Source organism: Eucalyptus grandis, chromosome 6 (assembly GCF_016545825.1).
Source record: "Eucalyptus grandis isolate ANBG69807.140 chromosome 6, ASM1654582v1, whole genome shotgun sequence".
In the NCBI taxonomy this organism is placed as follows: Eukaryota; Viridiplantae; Streptophyta; class Magnoliopsida; order Myrtales; family Myrtaceae; genus Eucalyptus; species Eucalyptus grandis.
Genome location: NC_052617.1, coordinates 14,026,364 through 14,041,261, shown reverse-complemented (window position 1 = coordinate 14,041,261; position 14,898 = coordinate 14,026,364). Strand labels below are relative to the sequence as shown.

Below are 14,898 nucleotides of genomic sequence, written 5' to 3'. Positions count from 1 at the left end.
TGGAAGTAAAATCAAACTATTTTTAAAAAAGGTAAAAATTTAGTTTCCGAAAAACTAACTTTTCACGCTATCGGAGACAAGGCGAAAACCCGCAACAGGCTCCCAACTCCCGATAAATCCAGCCACACACACAAGCTGATAATTTGCAAGCAGATCTAAGCATATAGCAAGAATCGCAAGCCGACAACTACACTTTGAAATTGGGGACAACTACAACAGAATAGACTAAGATCTGATCCCAAAACCGCAATCGCGTCCCCAATTTGGTCCAAATCCAAATTTCAATCCAAATTTCAAAGTGTAGAGTCTGGAGTCAATTTGGTCAATTTTTAAAGTACAAAAGCCAGACTCGTGCTCTCTACCTCATCCTCACGTAAGTCGCAGAAGCCAGAAACGACTCGTCGTTTGTCGTTCGCCCGTCTGAAACCAAAGCGTGGAAAGTCGGGGACCGACGTCGCGACGTCGACGCCCGGCTACACTTTGAAATTGGGGACAACTACAACAGAATAGACTAAGATCTGATCCCAAAACCGCAATCGTGTCCCCAATTTGGTCCAAATCCAAATTTCAAAGTGTAGAGTATGGAGTCAATTTGATCAATTTTAAAGTACGTCGGTCCCCGACTTTCCACGCTTTGGTTTCAGACGGGTGAAACGACAAACGACGAGTCGTTTCTGGCTTCTGCGACTTACGTGAGAATGGGGTAGAGAGCACGAGTTTGGCTTTCGTACTTTAAAAATTGACCAAATTGACTCCAGACTCTACACTTTGAAATTTGATTGAAAGTTGGATTTGGACCAAATTGGGGACGCGATTGCGGTTTTGGGATCAGATCTTAGTCTATTCTGTTGTAGTTGTCCCCAATTTCAAAGTGTAGTTGTTGGCTTGCGATTCTTGCTAGATGCTTAGATCTGCTTGCAAATTATCAGCTTGTGTGTGTGGCTGGATTTATCGGGAGTTGGGAGCCGAACCAAACGGGCCGTAATCCATCCACGGTATAAAAGGACCGGAGGATGAAGGCAAAAAAAGCATCATTCTTTTCGCATCCATCCTTCCCTCCCTCTCAGGCATATACCAGAAAAGCTTTTTGATGTCTTGATATTTGATTTGGTTTGATCTCTCCATCCTTTTGCACGCTCGTCGCTCTTTCGGAGCTCCTTGCCTTCCCTTCCCTTTCTCTTCCCTTCCCTGCTTTTCTCCAGTCCTCCGAACGTCTTCGGTACACTGTGAGAACAGCCCAGAAACAGAGAGAGAGTACAGTTTGCAGAGAGATACGGGCGGGGGGGACAACTTCCTTTTTTCCTTGCATCTCTCTTTGTTCAAACTGGTCACCCAACAAACGGTATATTTTATTATTGTTCCCACCCCCATCCATGGCCAACAACCATGCCTCTCTCCTCCTCCTCCTCCTCCTCCTCCTCCTCCTCCTCCTATCGTTTGGCAGCTCCCTCCATTCCCGTCTCATCCTCAGGCCTCGGACGCCCGATCCCGTCTCCAACGAAGTCGACTCGGTCGACGGCCAGCGAGGCGACGGCACTCCCTGCGTGCGCCTTCCGCGGTCCTCCGCTGGCTCGTCTTGCAACCAGACGTACGGATTCATGCCCTGCACCACCGCGTGGCCCGGCAGCCTGTACCTGATCGTCGTGTACGGGTACAAAATGTTCCTGGCGGCCACGTACCTGTCCAAGGGCAGGGAGCTGTTGCTGGAGATCCTGGGGCCCGGCATCGTCGGCGGCCTCTTCCTCCCCATGCTCGGCGCGCTGCCCGACGCCATGCTCATTCTCGGTCCGTATTCTCTCTCCTGATGGGAATTTGATTTTTGCGTGCCCTCTTCCCCTCATTTCTCTCGGAAATTTCATTTCTCCATCGTTAGCCTATTTCCGGGGACAGTAAAATCTGGGCGAGTTTCACATGATTTTTTCCGGACTTATTACAAATTCTTGCGTACGTTAGCCGTAATTCCTTGAGCTCAGCTAGTTATAGTTAAGGGGACTGTAAAATCGATACGAGTTTCACATGCTTTTTTCCGGATTTGTTATTGTTTGCGGCGTGATCGGACGAGCGCAGCTGGTGTTATTCGCTTTAAATCCAACGGTCGCGGTTTTGGCTTTGAGTGGAGTCCATTTTTCTTTCTCTGTTTGGATCCGAGAAAGTGCGAGTATGTGGAGAGGCGTTTCTCTTTTCTCCATCGGTTGGATGGAAAAAGCTGTCGTACGCGAAATACAATATGCTCCGTTTCCTTGCTTCATTCAATTCCGCCATTATCCAACTTAACGAGCACGATGGCCTCAGGCAAGAGGGCAAAATAATATAAATCTAGATAATTTCTTCGAAAAACGTTTCTTGTTTGATTGATAAGCATGTTATGCGCAAAACTCTTTTTTATTTTGTCGCGGCCCGATTGCTATTCAGGAAATTCCTTGCATCGGGCATAAACTACCTCGTTTCGCGCTTTTTGTGGTTTTGGATCGTGCCTGCGGAGCCCAATCTAACTTCCAGATTCTATTATAAGTCGTCGTCCGGATTAATCTCTTTTTGACTTTTTTTCTGGATCTATTATAGAACTCATGGGCCTCCAGATGGGTCCTCCTTTTCTTGCACATCTGATAATGGGCCCGGATTGCTCTCCCTTCCTCCCTCCCTCGTACTTTTTCCAGAGGGAGAAAATTCCAATCAAGCTTTTGGGTTCGAGTGAATTTGACGATTTTCCGAGCGCTTTGGTTGTGCTTGGATTGAATCTTTTGGGGGTTCTGCTTGTGGCGTTAATGCGAGTTTAATAAGCGCGTTCTTTTTGTCGGCCCCGTAAAGTTTCTGTGGTTGTTGTGGAGAGTTTCGTGACATATTAGTGTAATTCATCGTCGTCCCGTGGAGCTCGGCTCCGTTCGGTGGCTCATTTTTTGTTGTCGCCGGAAGCCTTGGGCTGTTCGAGGGGTTTTACCGCCAAAAATTATCTGTTTTTGATTAGAGAGGGAGAGGAGGTGGGGCGATATGCGGATAGCTCTGGGTACTTGACTCTTTTCTTCTTTTTTTTCTGAATCTACGACAGAGCCCGAGCCTCGCCAGAGGCCTCGCCCGATCGGCGACCTCGAGCTCGCCCGAAGCCGGTGGCTCGTCCCTCGCCTTATTCACTCCTCCTATCCTTTTTGGTCTTTTCATTTGTTTTCTAACGGGAGATATGTAATCATCCTCGATGGCGTAAAAAGACCACCTATTTGCCATATCGGGAAGTGACTGCTGGTTGCTCATTTTATCGGCTGGATCAGACATTTGCCGTCTCCGGAAGCGACTTATGGTTGCTTTTTTAATCAGCTAGAGATTTGAAGCGTAGAATAGAAAGGGTTAGGAAAAATGATATTAGGATCGAGGGGTTGTTGGTTTATTGGAAATTGGACTGGCATTGAACAAATTTAGACCTAACTCTGGAATGAATTGAATACAAGAGCAAAATGTATGCATGCTAGGACATTAAGAAATATAAAGATCACAGTTTTACTTGCCTTCATTTAAGTATGGACGATGTTCTTGACTTTGCAACTGTCTTGGCTGTTTTCTGGTCTTCATGCAGAAATTTACTGAGGTTCTTCCGCGTGAAAACGAATTTTTGGTCATTTCACCATTTTTAAAGTTATTTCTGTTCGTAAGTCACGTATATCTATCCATTTATGCTGCTTCAACAGTTTCTTAGCTGATTTGATCATCCCAAGCATCTGTTAACATATAACATGCAAAATGTGTCACTTGAGGTTGCAATTGTTTTTCATAGGAGTGCGATTTATATGTCCTATTTTAATAGATCCCCTTCCACCTTTGATGCTTAATGTGTCTTGTGGGCTTGTTTATCTATCTCTAACTACTGGAATTTGTTGTGATAATTCACGGCGAATGAAGGCTTTGCTGAATAGTTCCTCCACTTTGTTCTACAGTGTCCGCACTTTCTGGACGCACAGAGACTGCTCAAAGGCAAGTTTCTGTCGGAATGGGCTTATTAGCTGGATCAACTGCCATGCTCCTTACAGTTATATGGGGATCTTGCATTATTGTTGGGAAGTGTGATCTTCATAATTCAGTTGCATTGGACCAACAAGATACAAAAGGATTTAGCTTGAAAGGTATGTCTCTGTTGTATCTGCTGTCCCAGTTTGGTCATTCAATTTTGGTTGTTTCTTGTTGATCATTTATGATCAAGGATCATCCGCAAAATCTTGGCTGATTTGATTTGAGCCACCATGGACAAGGGAAAATCTTTTGCAGCTAGTTCTTCAGGACAGAAGTGAGATTATGGGTGTGATAGATGTTAAGATGTGCAGACCTGAATGATCGTCTTTGTTGTGCAAGTAACCCTTTCTCTTCTCCGTCTCTCATAAGGAGATCAACATCATTTCTAAAATGGTTATTGATCTGAAAAACAATGGTTTTTTCTTGCAATGTTTTTTAATGGTCAATTTTATTTGTTGTTGATATAATGCCTATTTGGGCATACTCTGCAGTGTCAAGTAGTCATCTCACCTTGACGAATGACTTCATGTACATTGTCTATTTTTGCTCTTGCAGGTTCTGGTGTCAGTACAGATTTGTTGACAGGTTGTGCAGCAAGGATTATGGTCTTTTCAGGGATACCCTTCATTATTGTTCTATTGCCTCAAATTCTCAACTCGACGTCAGGGAGGCACTTGGCTGTCTTAATTTCACTGATTGTCTCTCTGATACTATTGATTGCGTATTGTATCTATCAGGTAGCCAACAACTGCTTATAAATTATGCCATAAATGCAGATAAGTGTGAGGGGCACATTGTGTACGTGTGAACTAAAGAAAGAACTGGCTGTATTGTTTGTCATGCTTCTCAAGTGATATGAGCTAAAGCCAATTTATATATCAAGATTTGAAATTTTGATCTTTCTTCTCCTTTGGTCCGCTTAAAGTTTTAAATTTGATGCAGGTTGGCCATCCTTGGATACTGAATCGGCGACTTGCTTTTGTGGAAGACAAGCATGTCTTTTTTTATTTCTTAAGACACCTACGGATGCATGCCCTGGGGAGGCTTCTTACAGATGATGGCGAACTCAATACGGATGTTGTGGGGAAGTTAGTTTCCACTGGATGTACTAAGTTTTGCTTTTTAAAAATCTTAGATTCAGCTAAGCCAGCATGCTGACTAAATTTTTTGGTGACAGGCTTTTCAGGACATTGGATGAAAATTGCGATGGATATCTAAGTGCTGCAGAACTTAAAGCACTGATAGTAGGAATCCGATTTGAAGAAATAGATTTAAATGAGGACAATGCTGTAAATAAATTCATGAAAGACTTTGACTACTCAAATGATTGCCATCTGGAATTTTCAAAGTTTGTGAATGGTATTTCTGTATGGGTTAAGAAGGCTAGGAGTTCAGGCGCTGCTTCTGGAATAAAAAACTTAGGTATAATGAAGTTTCTAGACGGCTTGTGCCATGTAAGTTGTTCTATCAAGTAGTTTTAAGAATAGTGGTTTAGAGAGCATGTTATTGAGTCTTATGCCCATTTGCAATTTTTTTCTGCAGCAAACTAGACAGGAGCATGCTCAATCTGGGGATCAAACTGATGAGGTCACTGAAAGTGTTGGGAATACTAAATTGATCACCTTAAAAGCAGTGTTACTACTGGTCCTTGGAACAATCACTGCAGGGGTGTTCGCTCACCCTCTTGTAGATGCAGTTGACAATTTCTCAGATGCCACCGGTATTCCAACTTTCTTCATCTCTTTTATTGCTCTTCCCTTGGCTACCAACTCCAATGAAGCCGTTTCAGCAATTATATTTGCAAGTAGGAAAAAGCAAAGAACAGCTTCGCTTACTTTCTCTGAGGTGGGTTGTCCCCTTCTACTGGGTATTAGCTTCATTTAACAGTTAAATTGGTCACATTGAGCATGATAAAATGGCTGGTAGATGTTCTTTCAGACCCTGAAACAAGCCATCGAGCTGTGGAGGTAGATTATGTGCCACCGCACTTATTATTTGCTCGTTTTAGTGTGCCTTTACATTTGTATATTGAAGGTTGCCTGATCTCAGTTTTCTCACAGCTATATGGGGCAGAAACCTTGAGAAATCTCCTTTGCCTGTCGGTTTTCTTGGCTATTGTTTACGTCAGAGGATTGACATGGGATTTCTTGTCCGAAGTGCTAGTTATTCTCATCATTTGCTTTGTGATGGGAACCTTTGCCAGCTTCCACACCACCTTCCCCTTGTGGACATTCTCACTGGCCTTTCTTCTTTATCCTTTTTCCTTGGCACTGGTTTATGTCTTGGATTATATTTTGGGCTGGCCATAGACTTGGATCTCTGTAGGGCAACAGCTTTTCCTTTCCATTTCTTAACAGCTCTGCTCCTTTGGCTGTAATTTTCCTCATGTAATTGATATTTCGTGGACTTGAGGTTGCCACTTAATTAGAGAATTAGCGACCAGGATTATAGATTCGTACATGTTTTACTGCTGAACATGCTGAACATGTTTTAAGTGTGTTTTAAGCGTCAAGCCTAACAGTTTTAACCTGTGGTACGCAAAAGTAGACTTAATTTATGAATTATGTGAAGCACAAAACCAAAATTGCGGGAGAGGTGAATCCTTTTCCATCATCTCCATTTCCCATCATGTTGTTATTATCTTGATGCGTAATTGACTTAGTCTAGTAGCAAAAGTGGAGACCAGTAAGTTCTCGCCAGCTTCTCTTTTTTTTGCTCAACTCAAGAACCTACAAAAGCCTCACTTCTAATGGAATTGCTTACCCAAGTTGAAAAGAGTCTGTGATCAATCGGCTTAGATGACGATTTAAGAGTCAACCCCAATAATCGCTTCTGTTTGAAATTACCTTTTCGTTTTAAACTACCTTTTCCGCACCAAGCAGCAGAACTTGGGCTATTGCAGCCCCTGTACAGCACTTCTTCACAATGGACACCAATACTCTTCCAAGTTATAACTCCTGTCCTGATACACGAATTTGTTCATTCCAGGAACACATCCACTGAATTTCTCCTGGTTTCCTAAGAGAGCACGGAGATGACCGATTCTAGACTCATCACAATGTGCATGCAAATTTTTTTTTTTTTTTAACTAAGAATGTGCATGCAAATTTGATTTTCAACAATTGCACCACTCGTCCACCAAACTGAAAATCTGAGAGAAAATCCCCACTTCGGAGGGGCTTATTTAGCAAGAACTTCTGCCTTCACAATGATAAAGAAAGACAATCTTCACGGCTTATTGAAAGAGAACAACGGGCACACGCGAGAGAACAACCGAACGACAACCAATCCACAACTCGGGCTATTTCACGAGTAAGATTGGGGTTTTCACAAAGGAAATAAAGATGGATGAAGTCATCCCATGCTGTAGCTACAACAATCAATGTAATCGTCTTTTAAAGCTACAAAAGAATCGAGATTAAAAGCCGACGGCATGTCAGAGTGTGTTGTTGTTGGGAGCAGCCCAACATGTTCGGAGTCGTTTTGGAATATCCCAAATTCATCAGGAATACCTAATAGGAAAGAATCCTATTATGCTAGGACGCTAAATAGGAAGAAATCTAAATAAGAATGAGTCTTATTTAGGAACAATAACATGAATAAATAAATTTTGGTGATTGCCCAAATCAGAGGAATTCAATCAATGGGGAGATTGCTGATTGAGATGTGATTTCCAAATCAATAGGGACGATTCCTAATTTGGGTGGAGGTCAATCACTATAAATAGAAAGGCTTGGGTGGAGGTTTCTTTATATACAAGAAAATACTCTTGAGAAATCACGAGTCTTCAACAACGTGAGCAAATATGAAAGTTCTTGAGAGTTTTTAAGAGAGAATGTGTTTTGTGATAGTCGTGAGAATCTATTGTGAGAGAAATATTGTTAGACTGTTAATTGTAATCCTTTGATTATAGTGGACAATTCCTGAATTAGTGCCTCATGATTTTTTCCATGTTGGGTTTTCCGCATTAAAATTTCTAGTATATTGTTATTCTTCTCTTTCATCTGTTATGTTTTTTACGTTTACATATTGCGCAATTTTGACAGTTAGAATTCCACTATAATCGATTGCTATCCGACTTAATTTACAACAAAGAGGTATCAGAGCTGAGGTTGTAAAAGATGTCAGAAGACAAGGTCAACATAATCATGTTCACAACAACAAACGCAATATGGAGGTGCAAGATGGAGGATCATCTCTACATCAAAGGCTTGCAAAGGCCAATCAAGACAAGAATGCCCCCAAAGGGCATGGTAAAGACTTCAGCATCAACTTCTAAATCGGCAAAAGCTGGAGAGGAAGAAGATGACTCCTCAAAAGCCTCGATACTAGCAGTAGAAGAAGAAGAGGAGGAAAAGGAGGAGGAGTGGACTGTCCTGAACAAAAGATATGTTGGCAACATTAGAAAGTGGCTCAATCAAAGCATCGTTAAAAATGTCACTCAAGAAGACGATGTTTATGATTTGTGGAGAAATCCGGTGCGAACATACACGACCCTCAAAACACAACAAGTTTGATAAAGAAGGTGTTGCCTATTAAATACAAAGATGGAATGAATGTCTCTGAACACATAGGCACTATAGGAGGTATGGTGAATCAAATTAATGCAATGGAGATGATGATCACTCCAAAATTGCATGCGCACTTCCTGACAAGTTTTATGCCAAAAAGCTAGGGCACCTGTCGATTCACAATTCCATGCCCAATGGAGCATTGACCGTGGAGTTTGTGAAGGACAGATTGCTGAGCGAAGAGCAAAGGCACAAGGATGAGGGTCATGATAACCATAGTGAAAGAACTTGTGTCATCAATGAACAAGAGAAGAAAGTAGATCGTGAGAGGAGCAAAAGTTGTGGACTTAAAGGTCATTCAACCTCAAGGCCAAGGACTGAGAAGAGAGCTTGTTTTCATTGTGAAAAAACCAAGCATCTAATTAGAAATTGTTGATTGAAAGCAGCCAAGAAGCAAGTTGAAGCACTAGATGCAAATATCACCATAGTTTATGAAGACATGATGATTATCCACACTGATGAGAGCATCAACTTAACATGTCAGCACATCACTTGGCTACTTGATTCTGGAGCCTCCTTTCGTGTATTCCCCAAGAGAGAATTTTTCTCTTCATATACAGTTGGAGACTTCAGTCTCATGAAGATGGATAATGATGACTCATCGAAGATTGTTGGTGTGGGAAATGTTGAGATCGAGACCAACAGTGAATGCAAGCTAATCTTGAAAGAGGTAAGACATGTCCTTGATATTTGCCTTAACCTCATCTCCATAGGAAAGTTAGATGATGACAATTATATGAGTCATTTTGGCAAAGGGAAGTGGAAGTTAATCAAGGTAGCTTGGTGGTAGCAAAAGAAGTGAAACTATACGGCGGAGATGTTAATGCAATGAGGGAGATATCTATTGAGTTTTGACACAAAAGGCTTGGACATATGGGTGAGAATGGAATGAAGGTTCTCACAACAAAGAAGTTACTCTAAAAAATAAAAGGTACCTCTATAAATCCTTGTAAAGATTGCATTGTAGGGAAAAATAATAGAATTACTTTTAAATTTATTCTATCATCGAAAAAGGCTAATTGACTTGATTTGTTACATATTAATGTTTATACCATGACTTCGAGAATTACCGGTGGTGCTTCCTATTGTGTTATCTTCATTGATGATTTTTCAAGGAAGGTGTGGGCTACTATATTGAAGATGAAGGATCAAGTTCTTGATACCTTCAAAGATTTACATGTGAAACTAAAAAGGGAGACCGACAAAAAATTGAAGTGCGTGAGGGTTGACAATGGCAGGGAATACTGAGGGCCATTTGAGGATTATGCAAAGTTAATAGCATAAGGCTCAAGAAATAGTGCCTAAGACTCCACAACACAATAGTGTTGAAGAGAGGATGAATCGAACAATATGTGAGACAATAAGGTGTAGACTCTCCCATGCATAGTTGCCAAACTCCTTTTGGGGGGACGCAATGAAGACGGTGGTAGACTTGATAAATCTATCACTTTCAATTCCACCTAAGGGTGAGACATCACAATGTGTATGGAATGGCAAAAATTCATCTTGCAATCACTTGAGAGTGTTTGGTTATAGGGCATTCGCACACATTCCAAGAGATGAATGAGCCAAGCTAGATGGAAAGGCCAAGAAGCGCATATTTTTGGATATGCTCACGAGAATTTTGGCTATAGATTATGGGATCCCTAAAGCAAGAAGGTGTTCATAAGCCGAGATGTGGTATTCCTTGAGGATCGAACTATTAAAGACCTCAAGAAACATGAGGAGCCTCAAAGTGTGGAGGAAGAGTTAGTAGATTTGGAGCCTTTAGGCTCATTAGCAAATTCTATTGGTGGAGAAGCAGAAGGAGATGCCGAGATTGATTTGGTTAAGCAACCACAAACTAATACAGTAGCCAATGATGAGGTTTTCGAAGGAGTTGACATATGAGGAGAAGCAAAGGCTTAGTGAAGACCTCCAAACTTTACCTTCAGAAAAGTTGGAGGATGTTGTTCAGATAATAAAGAAGAGGAATCCTCATCTATTTCAACAGGAGGATGAGATTGAAGCCGATATTGACAGTGTTGATTCTGACACTCTTTGGGAGCTTGATAACTTTGTGAATAATCATAAAAAAAGCCTAGGCAAGAACAATAGGAAGGCTGAGTTTCCTCAAGCTGGCAATGCTGTGGCGGAAATGGTAGAGCTACAACCTTTTTGATTTTGGTTTCCTTCCCTTTCTTTCTCAAAGTTTTGTTAGTCCTGATCAGTATTGACCTCATCTAATGCAGAATGAGATCCAAGTTCTTGAGGAGGCATCAACAGAGAACATGGCAGGTGACAACTACGGAATGTCGAAAAAGGAATGCTTATGATTTGCATTTTAGATGTTGCCTTTGATATTCGCATGCACTATTTTTTTCGATGACCATTGGATGTAGGCACAGCTGAAAACAATGCAGTCGCACCTTCTCCACCTCTATTAGAAAAGCAAGGTGCTAACTTGAGTGAATCAAGTAGTTCAAGTGGTTCAAGTAGTGAATCTGGATCTTCTTCAAGTGGAAATAATCTAGCTTACCTGCAGATTCACCGTCCAGTCTTTTATCTAGGGGTTGAATATTGATTGATTTCCCAATGTTACTTGTGCAGATTCTGACAGTGATAGGTCCTCTTTGTAATATCAGCTCCTCGTGATTCTTGTATTCAAATTAGTTTAATCAAGGTAAGCATAATCTTTGGTCTTGTCTAGTTATTAAATCACAGCATTTTGTGCCTTCTTTTGTTAAAGACGGTTCAGAACATGCTGACTTGAGTGTCAAATGTTGCTCTATAAAAACTTTTGGGACTCTGCATTATGATCATGCGACCTTTCTCATACACATTCTTTGGCAGTTACCTTGTGCATAGTTCATATAACCACAGAACGATTCTCATTGGCCTTGGGAGATGCGGCTGCGGTTTTTGCATTGTTATCTCTTTGAGCTGAGCTGACTTCATGCTGGAAGTAGGAAGCAATCTACATCCAACGAATTTTTATCAGAGACAATAGTTTTATTAGTGGTGAAAGCGTGGTTCACAAAACTGGTTTAAACGGATATCTAAATAGGCGATTTTTGTAAGCTAGCCTTTTACCCCAATTATTATTCTTCAGTAGAAGGGATCAAATTGGATGATCATTTCTTTTCTCATTTTCAGTGATGATTGCACTCGAAGCGCCATCCTTACATTTATCAGTGTAGATACTGGTTTTTACCTACTTGAGCAGGTATCTTGAACTTAGCATGCTTTTTATCAGTGTAGATACTGTTTTTTGCCCCCTTTAAACATGACTTGTACTGCCATCCTTACATTTACGTTCAGAATGGTGTTTGATTTTCACCTGAGCTATGTGATTTACTGGCGGGGTTGCTTCATCCTCGGGTTTCTGTTTTTGTTCTAGGTTTCTCTTTCCTTGCATTCTTGCTTATTGAAAGTGGCAAAAAAAAAAAAGGTGCCTTTATCTTAATCCCGATTTGGTGTGGAATGTGGAAGGTTACAAAGAAACCTCAGGTGAAGTTCTCCAAGTTTGTACTTCCCGATTGCTACTTTTTGGTGTCATTTCCCTGCCATGAGAGGCCTTCTTTTTGTCCCTGTGGTTCCCCGTACTGAAAGTTGTAAATTCTTTGCTAGTCCTTGGGAGGTGGCCGTGTTGAAACATCACTGAATCATATTGCCATGAAAACATTCTTTCTGACTCGTCTTACAAATTTATCTGTGCAAGATTTTTATTTTTTATTTTTGGTTTATCATGCCTCTAAATAATAATAAAGCCTACTTTTTTGCAAATTTAATTTTTCTTTTTCTTATCAGTATATTTTTCTTTCAATCTAATGAAGGATATTAATATTTTCAAGGAAAAAGCCATCAAAATCCCCAATATTTACCTAATGTGACAAAATTACCCCAAACTTTTTTTGTGACACAAAAAATCTTAAACTTTGCTAACTGTGATTCATTTCTCCTAACTCTATGCTTAAAAGGCATTTTCGTCTTTTATTTTTTTATTTTTTCTTTTGATTTCCTGTTTTTTTTTCCTTTTTTTCTTCTCCTCACTTCCCTTCGTCGTGGGCGGAGGGAAGAGAGGAGAAGAAAAAGAAAAAAAGTAAAAAAGAAAAGCAAAAGAAAAAGTTTTAAAAAATAAAAGACAAAAATGCCCTATAGTTTGCGGTAAATGTCAAATGTTGACAAAGTTTTAGGTTTTTATATCATAAAAAAATTGGGATAAATTTGTTACACTAAGTAAAGTTTAGGATTTTTTGTTGCTTTTTCCCTCATATTTATGTAATTGTAAATTTCCTTTTAAATTTGTAATCAATCCAATTACATTGAGAATATATTTTTGCTTGTCACTTTGGTTTTATATTATTTATAGTCTTTTGGATACACTTGGAATTTTTGTGTAAAGTACTAGATTGGTAAAGTTAGAAAATTTAGGACTAAATTGATATCGATATAATAGGTTTCGGACGGATTGGGCAATTTCCCTAATAAGAGTACTTGGATATTATTTTCGCATGTCATTCTATTTGTGGTAACTAATCCTCACTTCATTAAGATGGTGTGGTTAGAATAAGCTGTTTCGCATTCAACTTCACATGGTAATTTTTTATTTGCACGATTCCCCTCATATAATATTATAAGAGGATAAACAACTAACATAAAGGTTTGGTGAAGTCATTCTTTGATTGAGAAAAGATAAAAGTTTTAACCTAAATTTTCAGTAGAAAAGTTTGTTGTAAAATAAAATGTAATTTTTTTCCCACGGTATCGCACGGTTATTTTTGGCGAATCTTAACTGTGGAGTATTTTCTGAATTTGTTGAAATTATTTCAGAAAATTTTCAATCTTGGCCTTGAATTATGTCAAATGAAACACTGGCTTAATATATTGTTTTTCAGAAACTAATGTTACTTCTTCAAATAAAATAAATGCTTGGGTTTGGGTGGGTCGGTTCGGACGTTGAATATTTCTTTTGTTATTTGGTTATGGTATAACTATTCGCAAGCACTTTGATAGGTAAATCAATATATGCACTCTTTTAACAGAAAAGTTAACTCAAGACTGAATCAAATTAGAGAACTCTTTTAACAGAAAAGTTAAAGAGTTGATGCAGTAGATCATCATATCGACGCATGCATTTGACCGAGCAAGAACGATACAAGAAGGCGTAACAACGACACATCTCCATCCTAAACAAACATTGATTCTCCAACAACAGAGACAGACTTTCCTGAAAAGACAGTCTCTCCATCTCATAAGGAGGTCATGCCACGTGAAGACGGATAATATTGGAACGTCATATAAGCAGATAACTTTGACCAAACCGGACATTTTGTCTTCCTTCGGAGAACGGATTTTTCCTGTCTTTTCCTGCTTTCTTGAGTCATCCATTACCTTAAATTTCCCAAATTGCATCCATAGTGTTCGACTAAATTAATTTTTATAAAAGTAAAATCTAACAATGAAAAAGGTTTAGTTCCTTTTAATATAGATGGAAATCTTGTCCTTCAAATAGAGATTGGGTAGATTTAGTCATATAAATGAAGTGCCTTTTTGATAAAAATGGAGCACCTTTTTCATATACATGGAAATTTGTCTTTTGGTAAAATTGAGTAAATTTAGTCCTATAAAGGATGAAATTCAAGACAAAACTATTTTTTTACGGAAGTAAAATTTACAATTTTAAAAAACACAGTGCCTTTTAACATACATGAGAACTTTGTCCTTTTGGTAATTAAATCCTACATACAATCCACAACTTTCAATACCAATCGAACGATTGAGGGCCTTTAAATATACATGGGAATTTTGTCCTTTTGGTAACGAAATCCTAAATAAAAACTAAAAAACTAAAAAAAAAGAGGAAAGTAAATAAATTTGGAGCCGTCATTTTAAATTGTAATTGGTTGATTGGCAATTTTGTTTTCTTAATAAAAATTGGATGTATTTAATCATGTAAAAAGTGGATATAGCGCAACTCTCTCTCTTTTCAACAAAATTAATTCCTACGGAAGTAAAAATTTAACAATTAAAAAAATCCAGTGCCTATATGCATTGTCTTTTTAGTAAAATAGGGTGGATTTAGTCCTATGAAGAGTGAAATAACACCACCCTTTCTCTTTTCAACAAAATTAAGTTTTATGAAAGTAAATCTAACAATGAAAAAATTATGTTGTCTTTGGGGATTTTTCTTTTTGGAAACTAAATCCCACATAGAATCTAAGTAAAAAATAAAAACGAAAATAAATAAATTTGAGATCACCACTTTAAATTACAATTTAATAATTGATGGCACTTTTGTCTTTTTATAAAAAATTGGATGGATTTAGTTATATAAAAGGTGAAAATAGTG

At 39.2% G+C, this 14,898-nt stretch overlaps 1 protein-coding gene across 1 annotated transcript; it reads left to right on the top strand.

Annotated features, from left to right (window-relative positions):
* The first annotated feature begins 1,373 nt into the window (after positions 1 to 1,373).
* On the top strand, positions 1,374 to 6,306 carry LOC120294326 (sodium/calcium exchanger NCL-like). Its single transcript, XM_039314370.1, has 7 exons — positions 1,374 to 1,785; positions 3,924 to 4,109; positions 4,552 to 4,733; positions 4,939 to 5,084; positions 5,174 to 5,450; positions 5,539 to 5,841; positions 6,057 to 6,306. Exons 1-7 carry the CDS (start codon positions 1,374 to 1,376, stop codon positions 6,303 to 6,305), a joined length of 1,755 nt encoding a protein of 584 aa, XP_039170304.1. The 3' UTR covers position 6,306.
* Positions 6,307 to 14,898: the final 8,592 nt, after the last annotated feature.